The following is a 12,303-nucleotide window of genomic DNA, read 5'->3' on the forward strand; positions in this document are numbered from 1 at the left end:
TTTCATAACCTCTCAAAAAAAGCAACAAAAATTAAATGGTAATCATAAGAATCCATTATGGCTGAGAACGTAATAGTTTGTCTAATACAATTGCTGATCCGCTGAAGCCGGTAAGTGACTGATAATATTGCTGCATCTCCAGTTGATCTGCTTTCAGAATACATAATGAAGCCAAACTGTTGATCTTTTCTCTTTCAGATTTGAAAGTCTTGAAAGTGAGATCAATGTGATTAATTTGCAGTGACTATATTTTCTCCATCTGTATACAGAAATTTGTAGGAACTGCATTAAATAGGTTGTGCATAGTATAGACTACTATAGAGCACCTGGAGCTTGCATGATGGGCTGGCACATGCAGTATCAATTTCTTATATGTGAAAATATGAATCAACAACATACAAGTACCTGCACTCCAAAGTCAGTAGCGAGAGGGAAAGTGTTGCTGTGTTTTTCATGTACAGGCACCACCCTCGCAAAAAAACAAACAAAGCGGCATCTTGGCAATGCATCAGCTTGGAAAAATCATCACACAAACACCATGGGGCAACAGGACATCTTTTTTATTACAGTATTGAATCTTAACCTTTCACAAAGACACCACAAAGTGAGTCGGTATAGATTCACGAAGCGGAGAGGGGGAGATGGGCGATAGTGTAAATTCATACATTCAGTAGGAAGCACTGAAAAGAAAGCAGGAAAGGATAAGGGAAAAAAACCATGATCAGCATCCCAGGACAGCCATTCCAGTAATACTTATTTACAGATGGAGGGACAGCGAGGGAGCGGCGCACTGTTGGGGCAGGCAGACAGTCCTGTGGAGCCGGATTATAGCGCAGACGGGTTCACTCTCCTCGCGGCTCGACTGCAACAGCTCCACACAGCCGCCCACCCCAGGGGGCTAAAGGGGCAAGGACAACTGGGACTCGGGGGGGGATCTGCCTGTCAGTTCCAACAGGTCGCACGAGCGAACGGGCCCCGGCTGGAGTTCTGGCACCGCGATGGGCTGCCAGTGAAGGCCCGGCCCTTGAACGCTCTTCCCCCCAAGTCTGACACAACAGGGCAGCCCTGGTCTGGGCAGGCCAGTGCCAGAGCAGCACCCCTGGGATTCAAAATGCAAGCTGAATATTCATTCTCAAACGAACAGACCCGTCTGCTCCAGTGCAGACAACACATAGCAAATCAAATCCCAGGCATACGAAGAGACCCCACATCAAACCCAGTTTTCCCAAGACATAGTCATTGCATTTCCAGTTTAGAAAGATTTCCATGACAAAATGCATTTTGTTTGCTTCACTTTAAAAAAAAAAAGTGCTACAGCACTTTGTAAAGAAAATAATTTAATAATTCAAGCTATGGAATGATCATTTTTGGATAAAAAAAAGAGGATGCCTGATTCTTTCATAACTAGTAGCAGAGGTAGAAGAAACCACTCTGAAAAGTACTTTAATAAAACTCAGTGTCAGCTGTTTAACTTCCAGTGATCTCTGACTGACAGCGCTAATGGTTTTTGACACAAACTGGGGTACACAGATAATGGAAGCACCCACACTTGTAACACTATCACCCTCTCCAAGTAGGGCTTTAATTGTTTCTTGAAATCACTTGGCCCACTCTAGACACGCTAATGCTGTGGTTAAATAAAAGGGCATCAATTAATCTTTAATAAGCAATAACACAGCTGCTTGAGAAAAGGAAAAATATATTTTTTTAATAGAACAGCTAACTCAAGAGAAACACCATTATTTTACAGCTGCCCACAATCAGCCCCATCTGTTGTGTTCTCTGAGGGACTGTAGTCCCGCAATGCAATAAAAAGAGAACAAAGTTATTTTTTAATTTCCCTGATCAAAACCGTTCTTCCTCAGCCCTATTGACAATCATGCAGTTTTCACAGGTAAGAGTTGCCCTGCCACCTGAGGCGTCAGCAGTATTCCTTATCCATTCATGTTCACACTTTAACTTGGAGAATACACACTCAGCATCGTTAAATCCTTTCAGTGAAGCTACCATCCTTTTTCCAGAAGACAACACCATATTCTAAAAATAAAGCAATAAAAGACAACTTGCGTTCACAGCCAGCTCTCCAGAAACAACACTTCACATGCAAATGCAGAGACGGGATGTTTGATGTTTCACGCTGCACAAATTTTCAGTTCCCTGAGAAAGGAGAAAAAGAGCTTCATTTGAAAGTCCTCATTTAGAACTACTCATCATGCTCTAGGATTTCAGCATTTCTGGTGCAGTGCTTATTCATAGCACCTACAAAGATGTCATGGGCTGACGAATTGTGGGGTTGAAGGATTAAAAAAGTGGGAACTCTGGCTTTGGCGAGAGACTGGAAGTACCAACTGTTTTGCTATAATATTAATCTTCAGCACAGCCAGAAACTGCAGCTAGACCACACAGTGCTGAAAGGTGAGCTTTCAGGAGGAGCAATTAGGTGCTGTTTGCCAAAAAGCCCCAAAAAAGAAATATAAGGTCATTCTAAATGCAAGAGTCCCTATGCCACCTGAAAATCACCTGAAAGACTGGCAGAATGGCAAGACCACAGATAAGTGAGAGATATTACGTTAAATCAAATGTTATGGAAAGGCCAGAGCTAGTATTTAAATTTATGTTCCACTGCAGTCATAGCAAGCACTTGCTCTCAAAAGTACCAGTACTGTAACTCTGAAAGTTGTCCTTCATAAGACAGATGTAGAATGCACGCACCATGGCAAAACTGTTACTAATGCTGTTCCCTAATATTCTGGCCAAAGAGGACACATTCAGGGAAAGAGCCTAGTTTTCTCATGCTATGACTGATGTCTTGTTGGTTAATGTATACATGTGCACACACACAGAGTCCTAAGGGTACCCCAAGATGCAAATGAGAAGCACAGGAGGTAAATCCTGGTAGATTTGCTGAATCCCATGCGAAATGCAATTAAGGAGGTTAAACTAACTTGAAACTTGACCTGCAAGAATGATCAATCCTCACTCGCAGAAAAAAAAAACCTAAGACGCACTTTGTATGACAATAATCCCGACAGCAAATGAAAAGTACAGTAACCTTGGTAACCGTCACCAAGGGCAGCAGAGCCGTTGGCGGTGAATATTAACGCTGATTCAGAGGCACAGCAATCAGTTGCAACATGTGAGAAACCAGTCGTTGGCTACTGGCCACGGAGGTGAGAGGCCTACAGCACAGCAGTCCAACCCTGAGAAAGACGCGACTGCACACAGCGTGTTCAACCTCACCCTGCCAGCAAGACTTTCGCATAGTGTTCATCAGCTAACTGAACTCGACTCTCAGTGCTGCAAGAATAAGCTATGTCAATCAGACATCTTGCTGTACGGAAAAAAGGGAAGCATTTATTTGTCCCGTTTTCCTCAAAATCCAAAAAGTAGCCAAACCAAAATCAACATTTTTTAATACAGTGGAGGGCTAGGTGCACTGCACAAGAGTGGTGCAATTATTAAAATGACTTCTCTGAGGGCACAGGGACCGCGTGTTTGTGACGCAGTGCAGCGCAGACTGTGACCCGTCTGGTGCGTCTACTGGAAAGTGCTAATATGAGACACCAGGTTAAAGAAACTCAACTGGTAGGAAATGCCTTCCTCCTCTCTTGCTCCTGACTTTATCACAACCTTTCGGTAGAGAGACTTCCAAAGAAATATTACTACGCCAATGCCTCAGTCTCCTCGAATTCTGCAGCTGCTCGATCAGTCAGCTCAACAAAAATTGTAATGAAAATACATTTACGCAAAAGCAAAATGTTAACAAACAGAAGCAGTGACTCATCTAGGCAGAAGAGCAAAAAAAAAAGTCCAATTAATTCTTCTGATACCCCTTCAAAGAGCAGGGTCATAACCTGTGAGGGAAACAGCCCTGATGTACCCCCCACCACTACCAGCACCACTGAGACATTCCACTTTCCCAGAAAAAATATCTACTCTTTCCCTGCACAACATTATTCCTCAGTTAATGGGTAGTAGCTCCTATAATACGGCCATTAATTGTCCCCAATGAGACCGTACTGTCGATGCCTGAATGTCTGCCAATGACCGCCTGAGATTAATGGCTCCCTCTGACACAGGTATGAATCCGACACAAGATGGACCCTCCCTTTCCTGCATCAGGCCTTCCTCTCGAACACATCCTTATACCAGACACCCCTGTCCCATGAGTACCAGCAGCCATAATCCACAAAGGAGCCTGCAGTGATTGGGATTAGAGCAATCCTCCTACATGCAAAGGAAAGCTGGAGCAGGGAGCTTGCCTTTGAAAGTGAAAACTGTTTCTGCACAGGTGCTCCAACACCTAAAGGACTCCATTAGTCAGATACATGTGCATCACTCCCAAGTAGTGTCAGGAGTCTGGCAATTCCAAGAATTTAAACAAAGGGCATGTGACACAGCTTTCAAATGAAAATCAGCTTTTTTACTGAATTGCAGAATGATCTACCAAGGTATCTATGAGAAGCACCAACAGCTGCAGTGTTTTAAAACAATGTTTTAGAAATTCTTACCTTATTTTTTGCATAACAATAATTTGTTCTAAAATTCCTCTTTGCTTTGTTTTTATTTAATTTAAGGATGCTGGTGCATTGCTTGAGTCATAAAAGCTCTGCAGCAATTTATTGCTAAAGGCACTATATTAAACACTGATTGATCGACTAATTAAACAGGATGGAAAGAAACACTGACTTCAGTGATTCGTAATTAAAATTGATGAGCGACTGCAAGAAAGCACCATGACAAACCAGCGTTTGAGAAGGAAGAAGCAGATTCACTTGGCAGGAGAGAAAAGGGATTTGTCACACACTTGTCATGCCTTCAGGTTCTACTGCTAACCAAAGGCAAAACTGTTGTGAATTAAAATAGCAATTTCTACCTCATCAGGCAACTGAAAGGGAGTGACAATAAAATGAGGAACAATCTCCCCACCCCAACATCAATAAGCATGAACCGTTCTTGGTCAAATATTCCGAACTACTCGCAGAAAATTGATTCTGAATAATTGTTTAGAGTTGCACTGGTGGGGGAAGGTTCTGCATCCACAGAAATCTGATCCATTTTTAAACCACGTCCACTCCTAATCACAGCCTCGTGACTTGGATGGGGAAGGCAAGCTCTGGGGAATTTCCACTCGTGTACAAAAATAAGTGAACAAATAATTCTTACAAAGAGCGGCCAGGCTGCTCTCAAGGTCAGCTTACGGCACAAGTCCGAGATCCAACATAAATAAATGAACAGGTCAGGGCAGCCTTAAAAAAAATAAATCAGCTGGGCTGTTTATCTCAGGATATTTCCCATGGGAAGAATGCTGCTTACAGAAATTGGAAGCTGATCTGAGATGCTTAGGAGCGTTTCGCACTGAAAGCTGTCACGCAGCACCTGGAGAATGTCTCAGGCTTGATAACTGCTGCTGGAGTAGTAAAACTACTGTAAAACACCTGCCCAGTGAACCAAACTCTTCAGGGGTTTGAGAAGCAGAAAGCAGCAGAGAATTTCAAGACCTCAGTATTTCTGTTACAGTTTTAATTGTACAGAATATCAGAAAGCCCTACGGACCCCTTTGTGAACTGTGGATTTTGTTTTTGCTGCTTTACCACACCGTCTGGAGCGTTGAATAGGAATACAGACAGCTTCACTGAAAAAATATTAATTTCCGGCAAAAAGACCAGCTTGTCCCGGAGAGCTATTGGAAGGGCTGGACAGGATATTGAAAACCGAAGCATGAAAAGAAACGCTGCAGTTTTGACACAATGGGACACAGTGAAGAACGCGTTCCTCAGGGTTAGATTTCCTCACTGGTGTCTTTAACACAGACAATACCGAGTAGGGGGAGGCAAATTCAACAGGCAGGGGACCAGAGCCCTGGATCTGCAGACGTGATCTCATAATTTCAAAGCTATATATACACCGTATATATCAGGGTTATATTTTTGGAAGATTAATCAGAATTTACTTTCCGTACAGAAATGAAGTAGGGCGTTGGCAATTCTCTCTTTTCCCACAGAATAAAAGGCTGTTGTGTTCTGTGCGATTTGTTTGAAAAAACACGGAATTTATTTTTGCGAAGATCGAAGTTTGTATCCCCGAGTCATATCCACCCAAGCTGGCCCTCGATCCGACCCCGTCTGCTTGCAGCTGACGTTACTTTCAAGAAGGTCCTCGTGGAGGATGGTTACCGACGGGCCAGTGCACAGGCTCTATCGTGTGCTAGCACCGGCAGCCTGGCACACTGAATCTAAAAGACTAAAAAAATAAAAGAATGCTACAAATACAAGAACACTGAAATTTAACATGCATGTGAGCTGCTGTCACTACATGATATTAATACCTTTTTTCAGAAATGCTTTTTTTTTTTCCAGAAATGCGGAGAAGTCACCTTCTCTAAACTCCTTCAAATCCAGACTCAAAACCTTCTTCTTCAGAAAAGCCTTTACTTAACTGGTTCCATTCGTCACCCCTCTGCTCTTCTTAATACCACCTTCAAGTGTCTCCTCTATTATTGTTGTATTGTTGTAATTATAATTGTGTCCTATCTTGTGAAATCTTCTTATTTATTGTTTTAGTCTTATTTATTGTTATTGTCATCCTGTAAAGTGCTTTGAGAAGCCACCTTTAAAGGCGCAATATAAAATAAAGTTTATTATTATTATTATATTGCATAACATGGCAAAAAACAGTCTGACCATGTATCCACTTTCACCAAAATGCAAAATAGAAAGAGTTAAGCAACCTGTCTGAATTACCCTGTCATAATTGGGCATTGGTTTGTCTCAGAGCACGCTGTTGGACCAGGGGTATTCCTCAGTTAATCTTTTATCTCCCTGTTCTGGTCTCCCCTCTCTTTAGACACAAACCTGTATTCCTATAGGCATGAGGACCCATTGACCACTTTATTGACTATTCCCTACTCTGTTCAAATGTGACATGGAGTGAAAGCAGACCCAAAACAAATAGGTATTGTGAAAACCAGTGGGTAAGTGCTCAAGGGTTCAATTACCTTTTCTTATAAACCAAATGATATATTCTCAGAAATCCTGTCAAGATCCTTCTCACAATCTGCCAAAACGGTTTCGAAGGAATTACAATCCTTGTGAGGACATCAGTAAATTCAGTTCTGACAAACACACACTTTGCTCCAGATCAGAATCTACAATCACTGATAAAGCCTGTTTGTCAGTCCTGCGTAAATTAAATTGATAAGAAAGAGAAGACTTATTCTAATTGAGTCGATAAAAAATGATATCCAAGAGACAAGTTGCAAAATACTGCCAGCAGCCTCCAAAGTATTATGTAAACTCCCACTTAAAAGAAAGAGGAAATCAATTTTGCAGATAGCTGCCTGCACAACAATAAAACAAATGCCTTTGAAATTCCACCTATCTATGTCTAACATAAATATCTTCTGAATAAAGTGTTCCACGTCAAGAACAAACACAAGAGGCTTTGCAACAAAAAACGGCAGCAGGTGTTCTGTGTAATTCTTGTTAAATATTACAGCCTTTTAATATAGAACAGCATCTAAGAATGGTACTTTAATAGGACATTATGCAATTAGTATTATTGTTTTGTACTGTTCAACTGTCAACAGGAAAAAGCAGATTTTTTACACCAAAATATACATTCAATCTCAGCCGTAACCCTGCTGCAAGATGTTCAAGCTAAAACTATGATACCATAATAAAATGACAAAAAAAAAAAATCTATCGAGAGACAGCAGGTCCAGCACACTTCCTCTGGGCACATGGACTACGTAGTTATTTTTGAGTGGGCAGTTTGCCTAAGGGATGAATAAGGATATGCATCTAAATCTTAAGACCTAAGCGAATCTGAATCGGCAACATTAGTTACATTAGTTTTCATTATATACTGTAGTACCTCTTTAAAATAAAAAGCTGCTTCTTGCCAACCCTATGGTAACTTATCCCTTTTAATGGAGAAAAAGGTTTCTCTCTGCTGAACTGTCTTCATAATTCAATGGTATATTATATACTTGTAATTATACAATAATTAGACATTGCAATTATTCAATACACAGGACTCACACAGTTAAGAAATCGTCTCTCACTGAAAGTGTCTTTACACAATTTGTTTTGTAGCAGCTCCTGACCTAATTTACCTACATTGTCATTCTGTCCCTTGTTTTACGCCAAATACATTTGTGCAATACACAGTATTTTCAATAAATAATCATTCGTAACATCTGATCAAAAACTTGTACTTCTGTCAGCGAAAACCAAATGCATAACTAAATGTGCTGTTCATGCTCAGGATTGGTGCGTCCTCTCAGAGCACCACGGTAAGGCCGGTAATAAACACTCTACAAAGCAAATGAAAAAGAGCTATTCTGAGTGCATGACGGGATCCCCAGACTCATAGGCTTAAGTGCGGCTCTGTGCATGGTCAGGCTGAGTGCTTTCTCCATCACTGTTTACCCTCTGTCGGTTGCTATAGCGGCGGCGGCAGCAGCAGGGCCTCAGAGCAAGTCTGGCAGTATGAGGCCTGGCGGTTTGGGCTCCACGCAGTTAATCCAGAAATTGGCACAGCTGGCATGGTACTGGTGACCCCCATACGTAAGCTTAAAGTTGTCCGTTTCCGAGTTGAAAGCCTTCAAGGGGAGAGGAGAAGAGGAAAAACGAAATGAATTTCCAGAATTAAGGTCTTGCATCAAGGCGTAACTCATAAACACAGTGAGAGTGCCAAACTCGGTAATATCTTTTGACCAATACAAGGTGCTTCTTTTATTGTGCCTACAGTACAATGATATACTTTCAGACCCCCCCACAAGACATCCGTTCACAATTTACATTAATAAACCGAGCGCAGACCTGGAGACCCATGGCATATATCTGTTATGAAATGCACAGCAATCGCCCTACATTACTGACACCAAGAGGCTCATCGGTCTGTTTGTGTGTGTGTGGAGCTCTCTCTCCCCTGTGAAGACGGGCAAGAGTGAGTCATGCGAGATGAATCATGTCCTCCCACATGCCCGAGCAGGCAGGCGGAGTGAGTCATTGTGAGCAGACCCCTTGCAGTGAGCACCTGTGGGGCCCGGCTGCAGCCAATTGGCTGGGGGAACTGGCCGCACTGGGCAATGGGGGGTATTAGACGAGCTCTCTGCCCCCCGCCCATCTACAATTCAGAATTCCACGGTGATCCAAGCATCTTGCTGCGGTTTTACTTTTCCTGGCGATAGTCACTGTGTTCCGTTTTTTGGGAGATCAAAGACTCTCTGCCTCGGTACTTGCAAACCAGTTGCACAGCTTGGTATAAATATCCATATACTGTACATGAAGGGGTTTACAATAATGCCCCTGAGCTCCGGCACACTGTGAAAACCTCAAAATAAACACTTCTCGTTTTCTCGTAACACTTTAAGCCTCATTGTTCCGATTTATATCCTGTTTCCTGCAGCTCCCAATAGTAACTGAACTCCAGAGTATATGTTTATAAATACACTATGTGCCGAGCCCTGATACAAACATCCACACTAGCCCAGACAGCAGACAGACCTCAGAGAGGTGCTTTGGCTGAGAGCATTTTTGAAGCAGGGATGAGTATTTGAAACATGTCTATTGCATTCAGAAAATATGCAAAGCACAAGTCTAGATATCTTTTTTTTTGTGTAAAACTCAATGAAGACAATAAAGTAGCCCCAGTTCTGTCAGGTTATACTACAGACACATGTGCAGCTCTGCTTCTGTGCCTCTCCTCCACTGCTGCTGTGAAATAATAACATGCCAAGGCCTGCAATTCATGGAGAGAGGAGAATAACGAGGGAAGGCCGTACAAAAGACATGTTCTCTAGTGCACATTTGCTAAAGATGGCAATTTACTCTTCAGACACCTCAGCAGTTTAAATGTCCATCAGCTACAGTTTTTGAAGGCCTCGAACGGAACTTCGGCTAACTGTGAAGGACACTCAATGCTTCCTTTTAAAATAAATGTGGGGCCTGTCAAATGGCTCAACTGGTAAAGCCCTTCGCCTGGGCTCTACAGTTCAAGTGGCACGGGCTGGAGCCTGGGTCATGTTGAGAGGCAACTGGGAATAGGATTCCCCAAAGCAGACTGGATGGATGAGCGGGTAGGGTGGGATTATTCAGACAGCACAGTCCTGGCTGTCCGTGACTCAGGTGAGGGATGCTCCTTCCCCGAGCGCTACATTTTGGGCTGGAGGCTATGCTGCCTGTGATGTTTGAAATGATGACTGTCTCGAGACAGCAGGGCCGGTTGGAGGAGTCAGCCTGCACTTCTTCATTCTCACCTGGGTGCAGTTGCTGGGCTGGTGAGTGGAGGCATGAAAGACACCTATTTTCACTATACCAAACTGGGAGGGCAAAACAAAAATTATTAGCATTTCTAAATTTCTTTTTAGAAATGTGCAGCTACCCTGAATGTCTTTAGTTATGGCCTCTCTCCCTTCAGGTGAGCTAGCTTTACAAAATAGCAGCGTGCACATCTTACAGGCCCCTCTTCTCTAGACCTCTGTCGGGAAATCGTGCGGGCCAGCACTGCGCCCCCTTATGCAGAGTGTAAGCCACTGCAGATTCCACCCCACTGCTCCTGGCAGTAATAGAGAAAAACTACAGTGTGAAGAACTTAAGAAAGATAAAAAATAAGGCATATTTACCCATAACCTCCTGTCACTGTCTTTTGCTCGTGCCTGCAAGTAGCACAAGAAATGTCAGCATTTCTTTGCAGGAAGCAGGAATCGGCAACCTGTAATTAATGCTCCCACCAGCCCACATGCCCTTTGCCTTCCATTAGCCAGACAGAGAAGGGGATCAGCCCTGATCCTGCAGGAACACTGAGGATACTGGTTTTCACTAAACCTGAGCAACAATCATCTCCAGTGCTAAATCGGTACCTTAATGCTTCTGCCTGCTTGTTTCCATTTTATTCAACCTGTTTCTTTGGTCAGTCCTGCGTGTCAAAAACACCCAAATCCAGGGGCACTGCTTCCAACAGCTTCAGTATGCAGAACTTTGACACAGCTGTGATGCCCAACTAAACAGCTCTTACAAGCCGATACAAGTGGATGATCAGGTGGGACACGCCCACAATAAGTGTTTGTTCCTTCTGCCCAGGGCAAGCTACTTGCATTTTCCAACACACCTGGGTGAGGGCAGCTCTGAAACTCAGGAACTGGTACAGCGTTGACACTAACTTCAAATCCCACTTGACCTTTTAAGAGCCTGAAAGCAAAAACTGACAAACGTGCCCTAGGTAGAAAATTAAGCCCTGCGATGAAGAACCAGCAAAAAATCCAGGAAACACAGTGTTCCACCGGGACCAGGGCTGGGAACTGCTGGGATAGAGACCGAGAAAGTTCAAGGGGTCCCATGATGTGCATTTCAAAAGACACATTCCATAGGAAAGTGCTTTCATTTTGCCGTTTTTTCCATTTTCGAACGGTAAAATCAACTGGCAGGAAAAGCAAGAGAGAAGGGTAAGAGGTAAGGAATAGACAACACACCCCCCAAGACTCCCAGAGATCACACCCCAGCCGCAGCTTAATCACGCAGCTTCCCAGGAAATAACGCAGTTACCAATCAGTCCTGCAGCCTCTACACTGAAGACCACCACTCTCGGCACCTAGACAGGTGAAGCTACATCCATTGGGCTCTTCATTTTCTGTGTTTATGGTTGACCTCTTTTTAACTTAACGAAAGCCAATTCCATTGTGAGCTAGAAACACCACAGCGCTGCTCATTACGAGGCCAGCTTTCGACTCAACATCACAGCCACCGAGTGTTTTCCCTCATCGATCCCTGAGCAGAGTTTACAAGCGACTCTGATCAATAATCCCACGGGCTATTAAACCCATGTTGCAGTCCTGCAGTTTCACAGCTTCGCCCACAACTTGCCCATGGGGGGGGGGGGGGGTCAGCCCCAGGTGGACAATTAACACTGAGAGCGAAGAGCCCCACGCACATCGTACTGTTTGCAAACGCAATGGACAACAGTTTAGGATGTAAGGCAAATCGTAAGGCAATATAATTAAGCCTATGGCTGCTGGCTTTCTCTTTTAACTGACCAACAAAGGTAAAACACCCCTTCTGCAAACAAATGGCTGTGCATCCCCCAACTCAGGAAAAACACCATACCACACAAGGGTTACTCAGATCACAGTACTTTCCCTACCTGACCTGCATGCTGTGTATATTTAACCCACTCCCAGCAGCTCCACTTAAACTCATCTGACTTATAGCATTTTACCATTTGGTTTGCAGTAACAGCATATACACTATGCACATCTAAACACTAGCTGTGGAAGAAATAAAATGCTTGTATGCTAGAGTT

The 12,303-nt window shown here is 43.3% G+C and overlaps 1 protein-coding gene across 10 annotated transcripts in view; it reads right to left on the reverse strand.

Moving 5' to 3' along the window:
* Window positions 1–545: 545 nt before the first annotated feature.
* The window catches only part of synrg (synergin, gamma), a 51,996-nt gene continuing 40,238 nt past the window's right edge, over window positions 546–12,303 (reverse strand). For 7 of the 10 annotated variants that reach the window (XM_015367594.2, XM_015367590.2, XM_015367593.2 and 4 more), the window contains 2 exons: window positions 10,631–10,663; window positions 546–8,605 (listed from right to left, as the gene is read on the reverse strand). In XM_015367594.2, the coding sequence (XP_015223080.2) occupies window positions 8,474–8,605; window positions 10,631–10,663 (165 nt within the window). In that variant the 3' untranslated portion in view covers window positions 546–8,473. The remainder of the gene's footprint in view (window positions 8,606–10,630; window positions 10,664–12,303) is intronic. The other 3 variants (XM_015367595.2, XM_006641080.3, XM_015367591.2) reach the window with 2 other exon arrangements.

The sequence above is a fragment of the Lepisosteus oculatus genome, chromosome 26 (assembly GCF_040954835.1).
Source record: "Lepisosteus oculatus isolate fLepOcu1 chromosome 26, fLepOcu1.hap2, whole genome shotgun sequence".
NCBI lineage: Eukaryota > Metazoa > Chordata > Actinopteri > Semionotiformes > Lepisosteidae > Lepisosteus > Lepisosteus oculatus.